The following is a 16,893-nucleotide window of genomic DNA, read 5'->3' as shown; positions in this document are numbered from 1 at the left end:
ACAATGCCTTTGCCAGTTCCAGTGGCAAGATTTTAGCAGAAGCACAGCCAATTCAAAAAACGACCAAAACACTAGACATCACGGAAATGGTATAAGGCCAAAATCTGACTGGCCAAAGAAAAAAAAAGCCCCACACTTTATAAACCAGTTACATAATAAACTGTAACCAGAGCAGCTAGTGCACATCTGATGCACCAGGATTACCCCATGTGAGGGAGGAGGCCCATTGTTGGTATTGTTACGCTTCCTTTAAGCACCTTTATCGGTCAAACAATTTTTTTTAAAACCCCACAACTTCTAACCCATTGTACAAATGATGTAGTTTTTATTTTTATGTGTATATTACATATATACATGAAATATAACGATTCTTTAACTCAAAGTTAAAACCTAAGATAAGTTAACATTATATGGGTGATTTGCTATTCAAATCATTGGATAGGTGGGCACCCACACCCAGAATAAAATCTCTCTGTTATTTTAGATTTCATTACAAAATAAACACTACTGTTCCTTTTTGTAATTTTAACAACTCATCAAACAAGTGATTTCAGGATTTTTTGTATACTTTTAGTTTCTATAAAATGCAGTATAATATGTGAATATCATACTTTGGATATGGAAGATATTTAGACAGAATCAGAAGAAGAAAAAAATATTCAAAATTTAAACCCATTTATAGACTTTTCCTGTAAATTCAAGATAATGAGAAAAACCAGTTGCCCTCACACTTAAAAAAAGTCACAGAGGACTGGGTCACTTGTACAAATGACTCTGTGATAACTTCAACCATGAGGTCTTTCTCTCCACCTAAAAAGCAAGTTCTGATTAAAAAATGCCTTGAGTTTCATAGTATGGATTTGTCACTGCACAGTTCTTAATTAAAAGAGCTCTGAGAAGCCAGAGCATGCATCTGAACAAAACAAACTCTGTTTGAGACAGGGAGTTGCAGCTTTCTGTCTGACACCCATTAAGGAGCATATTCATCACTGAAAAAAGCTGGAACTAGGAAAAAATCTGATTGCATTTTATGCTTTCAAAAATTAAATTAGCTGTGTGAACATCTTTTCATGGATCTACCCTGTGTTCACGGATCTACCCTGCAAGCTCTTGCAGACACTCAGCTTTGGAAAAAACTGTTTTAGGAGTCAGTTGGACTGCTTTGGGTATATCCAGAAGAAAAATGGTTTCAAAAATAGGAACTTTTTGTCACTTTTTGAGTAAATTATTTTCCAATACATACTTTTTCAGTCTACAAGAACTTTTCAAACATTAATTTCTCAAAAATATGTCATACTGACACTTCGATACAATATTAACTGTCTTAACATCTTAATTAATACATCTGTAGTTTTAGAGGATTATGCAATCTGAGATACCACTGTGATGGCCTCTATTGTCAGTTTTGACTATTTTTTACACTGGAATTTGGACAAAACAGTAAATAACTGAAAATATGTTCAGAAATTTCTGAAAAGAAAATTCACAGAATGGGAATTGGTAAGTATCTTTGGGAGCTGAAATCTTGACAACAATTAGCAAAATCGTTTCCAAATAACAAATTGAAAACAGTCAACATACTGCTCAAGCAGCTGTAGCCCCAGAGAATAGGGGGAAAAAATAAACAAAAAACCTCTACAAAACCTACAACATGAAAGATCATAAAAGACAAGCACAAATTCATAGTGGTACCAAAAATACAGGACTAGAGTAGGGTTTAGAGCGTAAAGTGGCTTGATCTTTTCAGAGATGGCAATTAAAATTAACTTGTGTCAAAGACATTTGGAGGCCAGACTACATAGGCAGACTTCTAACTCTGAATTATGCACTTAATTTTCCTGTACTGAAGCAAGAGTTAGAGCTTAGTCTGTCATTTACAGGAACTGAGCAGACCAACAAGCACTGAACCCAGACAAAACAAGAGGAGCTTCTGGAAACTCTCCTTTCCTTTGATCTGCATGCTGATAGAATTATAAATGTCCTCATGGCTTTATTAAAATAAATCGTATTATCACATCTAGGGCAGGAAAAGTAGTTTGGTTCAAGATATCACAGCAAGGGATGTACTTCTCCAATGTAACTTATCACTATTACTTTAATATTTTTGTTAACTTTGTAGAAACTGTTCACAGTCTATAGCTAAAATACTTTATTTTCATCCCACAGCAGAGATACTTTTCTCTTCCATGATGAGAGAAAGAAATTCAGAAAGAGTAGCTGTGAATAATATAATCAGATGTTTTTCATACACAGTCACAATTCCCTCACTTTTTTTCCCTAATTTTTCAAAAATAAATGTAGTATTTTTTTTTCATTTTACTATTGTATATCTATCTCAGACATCTCTGTGTTGTGGTTGTGTGAAAATGTAAATTCTAACATTTCTTTATCACAAAGTGATAACTGAGGCCGTGATTTGGCAAGCATTACATGCTACACCTTGTGCAAAAAGCTTAAGCAATCCCACTAAGTAAACAAATACTATGTCCCAGCAAAAGTAATCATGGACATTAAAATAGGCATCTAAAATCTGCAAGATCAGCCCTTCTGATTAATTGAGAAATGCTAACTTTACAGTGGTAATTACTCACTTCTAAAACATCAACTAGGATATGAAATCAATAATTGTAATTACTCAGTATTAATTGTGATACCTATTGAAATGCACATCAAAAATTGCTAGACTTGTATGTTAGGAACTTTTACCTGGAAACTTCTATTTCTAGTTAAAACCTTCACTTCACCATACAATGCTTCTCACATTAGTAATCCACAGGAGAAAAAAGTGTCATTTGCAAAGTCTCCGTTTTTTAGTAAGAAAAAACCACATTTTGTTCTAAAATTTTCTTTCACTTTATTGAGAGAAGCTGACACATACAATCAAAAACTAATTTTTTCATATGATAACCTCTATCAGGGCAGCCTTTGCTAAAGCACAGTCCAGATGACCACAAGTCATTTGAGTCTATTTTCGGATATACTGCTAAGGTAAGTACTTTTATTATGTGTTGTGATAAATAGTATTGACAAATATTCAAGCTTGTCTTGGCTATGTTTTTTTTAATTTCTAACAGTAAACAGATAAAATGAGGTAAAAATAATTTACAAAGAGATTCTAAAATACTGTAGGTTGTAAAGATTGGGCCTTCTCTGACAGGTTGTTCTTTTTTTGAAGGTATACTCTTTATAGAAGGCACACTCTTTATAGAAGGCACATTATTTAACCTTTGTTCCAATAAAGGAGTGCAGAGACCCTGTACAATGAGGTCATATCCAGCTTAGAAATGCCTGAGCACATTCCATATCAGTTTGTCTGCAAGGACATATCAGAAAAGGGGGAAAAAAATCACTGTGCTTTTAAGGCAGTATTGTCATGGTTAATGCAAAGAGGTTGAAACATTTAAGGAAGGGAAAAGAATTATAAACACCATAAAAAGATTATAGCTAAAAAAAGTAAACAGAGGGAATGAAAGGTAGGTTCCTGTGAAATTCATTTTAACAGTAATTTACTTTTATATTAACAAACTGGCAACTAGGGAAAATACAAGAAAGCCGACTAGCAGCTTTTTCTCTGAAAGATTTGTATGAACAGAAATTCTGAACACATGCCTCAAGCCAGCAAAACTTTAGATATCAAACAGAACATAGAAGAGATAGCTTATGTTTTGTTTAAGCTAAATTAAAATATACATTAAAAAAACAACAACCTGACAGACAAAGAGGAAAGAATAAAAAAAACTTGGAGCAATTCATTAAATACATAAATTCCTTCTGACTAATCTCTCAGTTACTCATGATTTATGTATGCCTCTGTAAGGAAACACTGCCAGACTGAATATTTTTTCCAAACTTTTTAAATTTCTTGATGTTTTCCATAACTTTCAGAAATAAGAATTTCCATGACTGAGTCAGGGACAGAACTATCAGTCACATTTACCCTGCTCAGCAATAAATGCACACCCACTCCCACCCCTGGGATGCCATGAGAGGAGTTGGACAAAGCACCAATAACAACCTCATAAAACCACCCCCTGCTGTACGAGAGGATTGTGCCGACTGGCTGGGTTAATGCCTTGGCACTTGGGTTCTTGCTCTGCACATGGTAAGAAGGAGGAAGATAAGGGAATGTGCTGACATTCATTTCACCACTTGCCCAGTGATAGGATCTTTGGCCCCTGTCTGGCGTAGGCAGCTTGAGATCTGTGGAGGAAACCCACACTTCCTGACGTGGCTGTGCCAGATAAAGTCCAATCCATTTTCACTATGTCACTAACTCTTGCTGCTAGCGCTGGTGGCATGAGCAATACTTCCTACCATGCTGACTTCCCATCTCTTATTGGGCTTCTGAACCCACAGATTCACCCTGATATACTCCCATAAACAAGGGAGGACGTTAATCCCTCCCTTATCTACACAACACAATTAAGGAGCATAACAAAGATGATCTTATATTGTGGATCATCATCAGACGTGGGTGAAGGACCTGCCTTCTGATTATTTTTTTCTTGATGAATTAAATACAGCACAAAATTTTGCTTTGAATCAACACTAAAATTAAGATTTCAGGGGCTGTAACAGAATTGAAATATACACTTTGGTGAAATCTGGAGAATTGATTAAACTGCTCTAAAGACATGGAATGTGACTACAGACACCAGTGCACTTTACTGATGGATGACCAAAAGGACAAAGGTTCATTCTGGCATTAGCTACAGCTACAGTAATTTTGTGAGAACATCAACATGGAGCATAATGCAGAAATAGTGTAGTAATAATTACAGGTGCCCTTATGGCTTTATTAAAATAAATATTTTTCACATTCTGAATAAAACTAAATATGGTTGCACAGCAGTCAAAACTTAAAATATTTAATTACTCTTATGTAATTATAAGTCTACTAATGACATAAGAAGGTGAAAACTCTTATGAGGATGTTGCCATCTCCTCAAATGTTCAAGTGTTCAAAACTCTGAAAGTCCAGTGCTGACAAGACAATTGATAATTAGACTGGAAAATAATTATGCTAACTGCAATCTGCACTTAAAGTCACTGAGAAAACTCCAGCTCTGCTCCTGAGTTACCACAGGGAGCACAGACAACTCCAAAAGACAGCACAATATTGAAACAATAGACATTTTATTATGACAGCAGAAAAGCAAAAAAGCAAGGTGGGGACTAAATTGAATGTTTTTGTGAGGTTACACACGCCTGAAGCAACTGATTTTTCCTTTCCATACCGAACTGCTGCTTCTTTATGCCAGATAAATTGAAATTGTGACAGGACAAACACAAAATCAATTTTTTAGGCAAAGCAAAAGCGCTGTCATATTCCAAGATGTGCGATTTCCAGTGGGTCTTCTGATTTCCAGTGGGTCTTCTAATGTCCCAGATTTTAATCAAAATAGATTCTACAGGATAATGATTAAGAAGGAACTATAGATATTAGGAAAGTTTGGAAGTTATATAATGTATTTCTCAGCTCCAGGGAAAGAGGACTGTAGATTTAAGCAGTTTCTGGTAGATATTACTATATTCCCAGGAACTGAGATTTTCCAGTCTTTCTTGACATCTATCTCACTGCTACCTAAACCTTTTGATGAGATGTCCTCCCCTCATTTATCTTCCTGTAATTTAAGCCCATTTCTTTTTGACCTTTCAACTTGTAAATATCAGTCTATCCCTTCCCAATGCACCTACCTCCTTAAATATTCTCAGTTCTTATGCATTCCCCCTTTTGTCTATTATAGACCAAAAAATTTTAGTTCTTTCTGTCTGCCTTCATTAGTTACATTTTCTAGAACTCTGTTCACTCTATTTGTTCTCTCCTGGGCTTTCTGAAACAAATGAAATGTACATACAAACAAAAAGTTAGGAATATCTGAGTCTCCTATAAAAGCAGATTTAACTAATTCTGTTTAAAACACACCCATTCTAACATCTCAGCTCCCATGCAGCACTTTCACTGGAAGATAGGCAAGCTTTTTACAAGGGAGGCCAGACACACTCATCACAGGGAAATTGAGGCACAGCTAAATGAGCCACATAAGACCATCAGGGACATCTACCCCAGATAGGAGTGGGACTCTGACAAGTCACTAACTGAGCTGTGCAGTAACCTACCCCTGACCCACAACACATGGCCTGAAGCCAGTGTGCCCAAACCCTTATGACTGCTGAGATCTTAACTAAAGTACACACTACATTTTTATCGTTTTTTACCTCTTAATAATTTCTTTCCGTTTCAAGTGTCACAATCCATCCATTGATTCCTTTGAGGTATCAGACTTTTAGTTTTGGATTTCACTCCACTTGTGCACCTGCTTGTCAGTACCTTACCAATCTGTGGCTGAATATTCTTTCCGCAGACCATCTCACTCCTGTTCTAAGATTTCTGCTCTGTGACCCCTCTCCTAAGCTTTGCTTGTGAAAGCAGGCCCAGTACTGCAGTTTTACTCAAACCAAACTAAAAAATTATTACTTTTGCATTTTTTCATGTCACAGTGTGACTGATATCTTTATCTTTAAATAATCCATATAACCTGGACCTGATGATCTTAATCGCTTGCTTGTATGTAACCTCCTCTGGGCAAAGCTTAATAAGCACCAATAGCTTTCTAAGCTTACAGCTCACTAGAGAATCTGGATGAATGTCAGGCTTTTATGAGATTTCTACTGTAAATTCAATCAAGCTTAAGCTGCCAGAGAGATTATGAATACCATATGAATCCACAGCCAAAGTGACCAATACCTTTTAAGAACATGAAATAAAAAATGCAGGAGCAGCAGTGTTTCCTGCTTTGTCTGTCTTGCCCTATTAGAAAAGGCAGATAAAAAGACTCCATTTTGCAGCATAACCTATGCTTTTACATCAACATAAAAAGAAATATGAACCCTGAGGGTCTACAGGCAAGCACTGCCAAATGACAGGTTCCTGTAAAGGTAAATGTCTCATTTTCATTTCAGTCAATTATTAACAGCAGACTACCTATCATCTCCTTCACTACTGAACAGCAAATATCTTTGTATTGAACCTGGGCATTTCCAAAGTACCTTATTTGTCTACTTATCATTCAGGCAGACAGGGAAATATATTTTCCATTTATTACAAGTTTAGAAGATTTCAAATCTACTCCTATGGAGGCAAGAAAGGAAAAGCCCCCACAGAGACACACTTGAGGCTGGAACACTTAGGCTGCTTTTACCAATCCAATGGCACCAATCATTTTATTGCTGAAGAAGTTAGCCAGGGGCATATATGATTTTATAGAAGTGTATCTTGGAGTTTGGCACAGGGTTTTTGACCTTACTTGTTCAGCACCAGCACAGCTAGCCAAGGTGCAATTACCTGAATGCACGGGTGAGTTTGTGTTGGCTTTCCCTGTCCTCACAGCATACTGACTGGAACCTTCTGGCCCATGGGGCTTAGGTTGCTGTGTCACCTGCACTTTCAGTTATCAGTTATCTGTTATGAAGAGGAATTAGCAAAGGATAATAAATTTGGCATCCTGGTGTTCTAGTCACCAGGTAAAGCACAGAGCAGATGTAAATTAGAGGAGGTTTAGCTGATTTACTTTGTGCTAAGAATGGCAGCGGCATGGTCCAAGATCAAGTATGGACCAGGATCATGGGGACAAAAAATCAATCAGTCAATGGAGCCACAGGTGAGAGCAGATCCCAAATGCATTTCTGGCTACAGTTTAACAGAAATGGAAAACACCTATTAAAGTGACATGAATATGGAAAGTGCTACTGCACAGCGACAACATTGTTTTGTCTCTTAAAAAAAAGTGTAGGTTTTAAAAATTCAAAAAAAGCACTTTTATAAAATGGAAAAACATTACCAAAGAAGTTAGAAGCCCTTTCTATATATATAAACAATCTTTTTTTCCAAATGGCAAGCCTGCCAAAGCAAAACTACCCATCTGATACAGAATTAGCTGGGCACCACAAGCTGCTCCAAAATTTTCATATGCTCCAGAATAAACTCCAGACATCTTTTTTCCAGCAAAGCAGCTGGATCTCCTAAAATACTTTGCACTTCAGTGGTTAGGACATTTACTAAATGAAATCTCTCATTCATAAGTTTAAAGAAAACAGTCAGAATGTTACATTATTCTGTGCTGAAGTGTACAGATCAAGATGATGTCAAGTTTAAACTGATAGTTCTTTACAGTGTAGAGTTATCTTACATATAACTTGCATGTACTTTGCTGAAGAATGTTTCTATTATTTGAGTCATACAGGCTTTCTAAAATAATAAGCACACTCCAGGTATTTTACCACTTTGAAGTGCAGTGAAGGGTTATTAAATACAAAATCTGCAGGCACAAATAGTACTGTGGAAAATGGAAGAACTACATGATTGCCCACGGAATTTCAACAACCAGAAGAATTTCAAAAGAGGCAGGCAATAACAAGGTAAACATAAAGAAAGAATAAAATTAAAGAATTCAAAGAAAAAATTCAAAGGAAAGAAAATAGTAACAATTAATAACAGAAAAACTGTAAAAAATGGCAAGAAGAAAATTCAGCAGTAGCAACACAAGACCCAAACTATAAAATCACACATAGTGATCATAATGCATCACTTTCATCAAAGTGTTATATTGTACAGAATTCAGCCATACATAAGCATAATCCTTGGTCATTAAAACTTTGGTTCCCAGATCATTTATTTATGCAAGAAGATAAATTGCTGACTTACCTGCTTGCTGCATGCATATAATATATGTGGTAAGCAAGCAGAGACAGCGCTGCAGCTTCCATTTCCAGTGATAGCACCACATTTCACTTACATGGGACATCCTGTGGGAAAAAAGAAAAGCAAACAAGAATTCAGGGAGATTTATAAGACACTAAAATGAAGTAGACTTTGTTGTTAGTCAAACTAGTAACTTGCAGTAAATAAAGTAGTGAAAATTATGGATTGCCCCAATATTGCTTAAATAGAGACAAAAGTCTGCTAAAAAGGGTCAGAAATTATGTTGTCTTATTCTCAACAGACAGCAAAATGGAAGATTGGTCAGCACTGGGCTTCTAAGCAGATATATGTGGGTGGTATTTTAGTAAAAGAAATAAGAAGCACCGTCTGAAAGAGTTAAGGTATAGGAGTAAAGGTGATTTTTTAAAAATATATGAAATGTATTTTTTGAAATATGAAATTTTACACATATTAACACATTTATTCTATTTATTTATACATAATATATATTTGTTATTAACAAAATAAATATGGTAGATGATAATTTGCCTCTGCCCTTAACAAAGCTTTCCATTTTTCAGTTCTAATGTTTTGACAACTATGATATTTTCTGCTGACAACTTTTATGAAAATCCTGAAACCTTCCTTGCCAAAATCTAGGAGCTCACCTGTGCTGCCAGAGGAGTCAGGGACACCTTGATTATTTAATAAATTAAATGCAATTATAGAAAAGTCTCTACCAATTATAGCTTGAAGTTAAAGTTGCCTTTCCCTTGCAGCCTAGAGGATATTTAACGGCTAAACCAAAATGCTTCCTCCATTGTGGGCAGAGCAGGAAGCAAAACTCTTAATAAACTTCTTCATACCTTTAACCATGCATCCAAAATGAATGGTGCTCTACTACATTCACATCTCATTTTATTCAGCAAGTTAGCAGAAAGCAAAAGGAAGTAAAAAGTAACGAAATAAAACATGCATTATTTTGACCAACTTTCTTCTCCTATTTGGTGATGATAAATGGCTTTTGTTCAGTAAGATATTATCTACCTATACTGAGGAAGATAAAGACAAAACTCTTCCTTTTTCCTCACATATATTGTTGTGAACACACCAGCACCAGCTGAGCGCAAATATAAAACCTTTCCAGTGTAAGATTCTGTTTATTGCCAAAGTGGAAACCAATGCAGCAAGATAAACCACTGTAAAGGAACAAGTAATATTTCAGCTTTAAAAGTAGTAATTCATCAAAGCACTCCTGTGGGCTAGATGCCAATGGGCCCAGGTAAATGACACTTCAGCAGACTGCTGCGATCAGTTAGGCTTCCCTTGAGTGCACTGTTACACAGCACAGGTATCCGATTACAAAAGTAGTTCAGTTCTTTGTGGGTATTTGTATCAAATTAGGAATCTGAAGCAGATTTATTTTTTCTGAGATACTGTAAAGTCAAACTTAACAAGTGTTGAAGACAAGCTCAGAAAACATGGGGCTCCGAAGTACAAAAATCTCTTTGATTAAGCCAGACATACAAAATAACTGGATTATCAAACAATAGAATTATTGTCCTTCCACTTAGTGATCCAGAAATCCCTATTAAAATCTCAGACAACAGAAAGATGAGGTTTTGGAACTGTTACTTTTCAATGTATGTAATTCATAAATCCACAATAACTTTAATATTGATTTAGAAAATTGAATTTAAAAGAAGTTCTTTGAAGACATCAAAACAGTTACACACACACTCAAACATATAGGGCATACATATATACTCACAGAGTGGGAAAAAGGAAATGTTTGGGCTAACAGCATGACACACCAGAGGTACAAAAGAATTTTCCTGTTCCTACAGAAGAGTTTGCAGGTACTAATGAGATACATGGCATCCTGCTGCTTAATCTAGCAACACAAACCTGTAGAAGCAAGTTGCATTACTGGTTTTTGTTGCTGGTTTGTTTTGAGCAAGCACATTTAACGGTTATCAGACTAGGAAACAAAAAATTATTTATTAATTCAGAATAATTATGTGTTGATTTCCATCAAACTGATAAATGGTCTGTATCATCACTTTTGACATCTTTGTGAGCTCAGACAAAGGTTTTGCTCATTTAGTAACTGGAGAATCCAAAACACCATATTTAAGATACTCAGGGAAAAATAACACTACAAGCTTCTGCTACTTACTGGTGTGAATATATCCAGCCACATTTCCTCTAGTGCCTTTTTGAAAAAACGTGAAATTCTATGTTAGTCTGAAAGAGGTATTTAATTTGGCCAATTTCTATTTGTTACTGTTTACTTGCACTGCGGTAATGCTTACAAGCCAGTACTCTGTGGTACTCCAGAGTGATAGTTTATAGTCTGTTTCCTCACCCTCACCCATGTAAAAAGTGCTAGTCAAGAAAGATTTCAAGAACATGGATAAGCAACAACAGGGCAGAGGATAAATAAGTGCAAACAATAAGGCAGAAAGGCATAGCTATAAATAATTTTCCCCAGAGTAAAAAGGTAGATAATTGCTATTAAAAAATATACAGTTCTCCACCAAAATAAATAAACAAAACAAATATATAAAAAATATCAAACTGTCTTCTCCACTTCTCCACCATTGAAGGATAAAACAATTCTCTTTATACCATGTTGTCTCGGTTGACAAGAAAAAGGTTTATCAAACTCTGACAAAAATGAACACAGAAGCACACACTACCAAAACACACCACTAACATGCGTACCATGAGTCAGATCTGTTTCTTTTGGAGAGGATTGCTGAAAAACTGTTTTACAAAGCATAACCACTAGCTGAGTGCTATAAATTAGTGAGGAAATCAGTTATTTATATGTTCCTAGGATCTTGCAGAGCCAAAAAGTGAAAATTCAGAAAGCTGATTTCTCACAGCCTTACACTGTGATGTGTAACACTCCTGTTCACACAAGAAGTTGTCAGGGATGGAAGTCAGATAATTGCCAACAAAAAGGCTTTTTCCACAACAAAATCCATCCCTGATATTTTTATAATTTGACATTTCAGACAATTATGATAAGGTGTTGTAATAACTGATAAATACTTCCCAGGCTTTAAAAAACACAACTTAGTTGCAGATGTTATTCATCTCTTAGTAGCCACCATATTTATTTTAAGGTTCTTTTTACTAGTGTTAATCAACATCTAGAAGTAAATACAAACAGCATATGAATAATTCAACAGAAAAATCAGCAAACAGTTCTTAGATTGTTTATGCTTATCAAGGCCCCCTCACATATAGCTTATATGGCCTCCTGACAGCACTGATTTGATGGCCCAAGAGACCTCTTTGGTCTTGTGTTCTTATTTTAAATACAATTATAAAGATATGTTCTATCATTTAATATTCATTAACAGCACAGGGGATGGATATCAGAACAGCAATATAGTAAAACATACCAGGAGTTTAGGTAAGCAAAGGGATGGACCCTGTAACAAAGAGATGGATCTGTAAAAAAGGTCTCAGAAGAGATGGATTATTTCAGTCTTTGTGTTTGGTTACACAAACATTGCTGAACATAGTTCTTCTCTATTTTGTATCAGTTTAAAGGAAAAAACCCTGCTTTGTCACCAGCTGGTAACAGACTAGCAGCTCTGAAGAAATCACTCTAGATTGTCACAGAACAAAAACGTTTCACCCAACATATGTGGGAATTATTAGGACACCTATGGTAGGAGTATACTACATGTGGATACAGTCTAAAACCAGCAATCCCTCTTAACTTTTTGGGGGGGTTTTGAGGGTTTTGGCCTTCTGTGGAGTCTGATTCTTTTGAAGTCTGAAGTACTAATTTTCCTATGGATTTGCATTTCCCAGTACAGACACTGTGTGACATGACCATCTATGCACTCCAGATACCAATTCAGTACAGTCTAGTCCACAGCTACTTTCATTTCCTATAACATAGGGAGACAATGAGCTTATTCACAATTCATTTCAGAAGAGAAAAATAGACATGTAAATTATCTAAACCCTAAATGGGTAGTAACTTGACACAGTTCAAGATGGAATTACTGGGAATTTTGCTACATCCAGCTACTAAATCTTTTATTCTACATGTCAGCAGCCAGCTAGCAGACAAAATAGCATTGCCTTTTAGGGAATTTACAGTTCTGCAGGACAACATACATAAAATGTGAATAATGCTGGAGTATTTCATTTGTAGATCGTACCATCCCAAAACATGCAATACAAATTTGAATACACCATCTTCTGTGTTCAAAACTTTGTCAAAATTCCCTGGAGTAGGATGTGAATTCTGCCTCAGGCATGCTGACATGACTTTTTTTGTCTTTGACATGTCTAAAGCTATTAAGGAAAAATGTTGCTGACACTTTAAAATTAAAAGAAGGATAACATCAATTTCATATTTTTTTTCACACAGATTGTAAACAAAAATATTTTATTCTTAATCACTCCCAAGTTGAACTGCAAGTGAAAGATGATTGTAACTCACAGTTTAGTTCCCCAAGATTAATAGAGAAGTTGATTTTAACTTTGAAACTATTGCTTTAAACTGTACATGAATGTCTTGAAAGACTAATTACACAATACCCCTTAAAACTTTCATTTTGTTAAGCACTACTTGTTCCTAATTATTCTTACAGCCAGCTTTGAAAACACCCTCATGCTCATCAAAAGAGACACTGCCTTTTAATTTAAAAAGTATCAGCCCTATCAGATCCATCTAAGTCCCTTGGCTTTCCTTTCAAAGGGAACTTTTCCCAGTTGCAGGCAACAAATGGGCTGGCTGTTTCCAATCCGGTAGCACCGCAACACTAAATCCTTAGGAAAGCCTGATTTCTGCCATAACTTGACGGCGCAGTGTGAGAACCCCCTGCTCTTTTCACTTGTACTGACTCCATCCCCAGGTTCTCGCTTCCTGGCTGTGAACGCACCGAGGGAACGCCGAGCCCCAGACCTCAGTATCTCGCCTTACCTTCGGCGAGTGACAGCCGGTAGAGGAGAAATATCCCCGGGAAGGCGTGCGGAGGCCGGGGCACTGTCCGGCAGGAGGGGGAGCCCCCGCCCGCCCCTCGCCCGCCGAGAGTGGCGGAGCCCGGCGCTGCCCCCGCTCCGTGCGCTGCCGAGTCGCGCCGGGGATGCGAATGCTTTGTGAAGCCCGCCCTGCCCTCCCTCTCCCCTGCTTTTTCCCTAATTGCGCTGGCACTTCACCTGGAAGGCTGCCCGTGGTGCCAGGGCTCCTCGACGTGAGCGGCCGCGGCCCCGAGCCGAGGGGCCGGGGCCGGGAGGATGCGGGGGCACCGCCGCTCAGGGCAGGCGGCCAGCGGGGCCAAGTGTTTGGCTGCTAGTCCGCAAGCACGGGGAAATCCACCAGACCGGCGCTAAGGACGGTGTTAGGGCGCCCTGGAAAGGCAGCGGCCGCCCGGGAGCCGGCCGGGCGGCCGCCGACGGACACGGAGCCCGGACGGGGCAGAGCCTTGCCAGCCCTGCCCTCCGAGCTCCCGGCCTGAAGCCTCCCCGTTTCCCCATTCCTTCAGCCCTACCTAGCTGCACGGCTCAGCGCTGACATTACTCACCCCCTACCGTGGGTGGCGGGGAAGCCCTGCCCGGGCTCCTGGCCCCTCGATGCAGCCCGCGGGGCTATCGGCGCTGCCCCAGCGCCCCGGGCAGCCGCAGCCCTCGTCCCGGAGCTCGGAGAAGAGACTTACATGGTGACATTACGGGGCGGCTCTCCTCCGGGTCTCAGCAAGCATCCCCCCGCGCTGCCGCTCGCTCTGCCTCTGGCCCGCTCCCTCGCCGGCTCCCCGCAAAGGTCATCGCTCCTTGCCCACCTCTCTTCCACGCCCGCGCCGATCCGCCCCTCCTCCGCCGCGATGCTTCTCCCACCCCGCCGCGGCGGGACCTGCCTCTCTCTTTGCACCAGTCGGGGAAACTTCGGCGTGAGGGAAGCCGCCCCCGCGGAGGGCAGGGGCCGCCCCGCCCGCTCCCCGCGTCCCGCAGTCAGGTGGCGGCCCCGGCGCGGCCCCGCGGGCTGGCCCGGCCCGCCGCGCTCCGGGGCAGGACGGGCCCGGCCCGCCGCCGCCACCGGGGCCGAGCCCCTCGCCAGGAGCGGCTGCTGGGACCGGCGCGCCGCTCTGGGGAGAGGGATGCCCACCCCCGCCCGGGAAAGGCGCTCCGCGGGCGGCACCGCACGGCACCTTCCAGGCTGGCACGGCCGTGCAGCCACCCGGCTCACTGTTCGGGGGCTGGGCCGGGGGCGTGCAGTCCCCAGGGACCCCTCAGGAGATGCAGCCGCAAGCCCAAAGCCAAAGGACATGGGCAGCCTCAGAGAAGATTCCGTGCTGGGGGCACTGCCCTTGCCGCTCACAGCGCCCTGAGCGTGCAGCACCTCGCAGCACCCCGGTGGCAGCAGGGCCCCGGGGACAAGCACACCCTGCACGCCCACCACACTGCGCACTGCAGGGGAAACGCGCATAAGCCCACCTGCTCGCCTTAAGAAAAAAAACCTGTCCCATTGTGTCCCAGAGCTGCTGGCACAGACTCCGAGGCATTTAAAGTGTGTCAGTTTCCTCTGAAGCACCTTTGAAGCACACTAGGGACACAAGATGGGTGGGGTGGAGGTGCGCGGCTCTGACCCACTTTAAAGCGTCCGAGGCAGAGTGCTGCTCCCATAGAATGCTGGCCCACACCTCACTCCTGGGTAGCGTTCTTGGAGGATGGTAGTTTGCACCATTTGCTAATGATGCTGAGTTGCTTTGCTCAATTGAAATCTGTAGGACATGGAACTGCACTACAGGTAGACAGGAAAGCATTGAAAATATAGAAAGGGGAAAACAAAAGGTCATTAGAGAAATCCAAAATTTTCACAGTACTCCATGGATCTGAATAGGTAGGATTAGGAAGGATGGGGCAATAAAGGACCTGGCACAGCAAATCATTCAACGAAGTTATCAGCATGCAATGGCAGTAAAAAGCAAACAGTCCCCATAAAAAAAAAAAAAAAAGAAAAAAAAAAAAAAGAAAACATTGATAAATTTTTCATGAACTTTATACTGAACATTAATATTCACTTATTCTGGTCAATTTTCATTCTCTGTCCTTAAAACAAATCTATAGGCTTGTTTTCATTGTAAATTCCTGGCACTGAACATGGGCACAAGAACTGCTGGGACTGGCTTAGCCAAATCCACCTGGGCAATGGTGCAGGCTTGGACAATGCCAACCCACAAGTTCTTGCTGCTGGGTTCATTGTACACCTGCAGATTATTGCATTCACCTTATGTGCACAGCAAAGTCTGTGCTTCTAGAATGCACTGCACTCACTGTACATGAGCTCACTATCTCCCGGGCATATTGAACCCACCTGTATGAGATGTACACAGTAAATCAAGAGCATCTGGAAGAAATCAATCTGCCATTCATGCCCAGATTAGTGATACATGCGTAGCGTTTATCTGCTGGCGTTGGAAACTTACATCTTCCTTTCCTACTCGGAAGGCATTAGGGGTGACTGCAATTCCAGAACCTGGCAGTCAAGCTGGAAAAAAAAGACAAAAAAAAAGACAAAAAAAAAAAAAAAAAGGATTTTTCCTGTCATGTTTTTGTTCAGCCATTCCTTGGTTAATTCTCCTGTTCTGATTTTGCTCTCATGCACTTTTGCAAACATCAATCTGCTTACCTCTCCACAGCAGGAGCACTGCTGCTTCTGGATCTCAAACTGAACACTGCCCAGCGAGAAATACCTGTGACGTCCAGTGGGAATAATGTACAGTGCAGATTTTCTGGACAATGAAGTAGCACGTTTCTGAAGACAGTTTCAGAGCTGCACAGCAGTGAAGGGAACCCAATCACTAAAGAGAAAATGCTGATCATTATCTGGCAGCAGCTCACTGTGCCACATCTGCCTTTAATCAATAGTGAAACAACTTGGCATGGAGTGGATAGTTGGAGAGGGCTGTATTTCTGGCTGCTGCTTAGCAAGTGAGAGTTTCTGTGTAGATCACAGTGATTTTAAGATCTGTGTCTCAGCATGAGAAGCCACAGGCTACATTACAACGCCCAACTCAGGTTAACATTGCAGGCTGTCTTTTGCATAATGTGATTAAGAAGGAAGAAATTACAGAAGTCTGGGAAGCAGTGCTTTAACTAGGATTCTTTATATTGATATCTAGTGAGCAGCACCTGCAGAAAGTCAAGCAGCTGTTTTTATT

The 16,893-nt window shown here is 40.1% G+C and overlaps 1 protein-coding gene across 1 annotated transcript in view; it reads right to left on the bottom strand.

Moving 5' to 3' along the window:
• ADGRG6 (adhesion G protein-coupled receptor G6) overlaps positions 1–13,792 on the bottom strand; it is a 108,858-nt gene extending 95,066 nt beyond the window's left edge. The window contains exons 1-2 of the mRNA XM_077782146.1: positions 13,659–13,792; positions 8,705–8,805 (exon numbers count right to left, since the gene is read on the bottom strand). Coding sequence (XP_077638272.1) covers positions 8,705–8,804 — 100 coding nt within the window. The 5' untranslated portion in view covers position 8,805; positions 13,659–13,792. The remainder of the gene's footprint in view (positions 1–8,704; positions 8,806–13,658) is intronic.
• Positions 13,793–16,893: the final 3,101 nt, after the last annotated feature.

This window comes from Lonchura striata, chromosome 3 (genome assembly GCF_046129695.1).
Source record: "Lonchura striata isolate bLonStr1 chromosome 3, bLonStr1.mat, whole genome shotgun sequence".
NCBI lineage: Eukaryota > Metazoa > Chordata > Aves > Passeriformes > Estrildidae > Lonchura > Lonchura striata.
The sequence above is the reverse complement of the archived record's forward strand: the minus strand, read 5'-3'. Positions and strand labels throughout refer to the sequence as shown.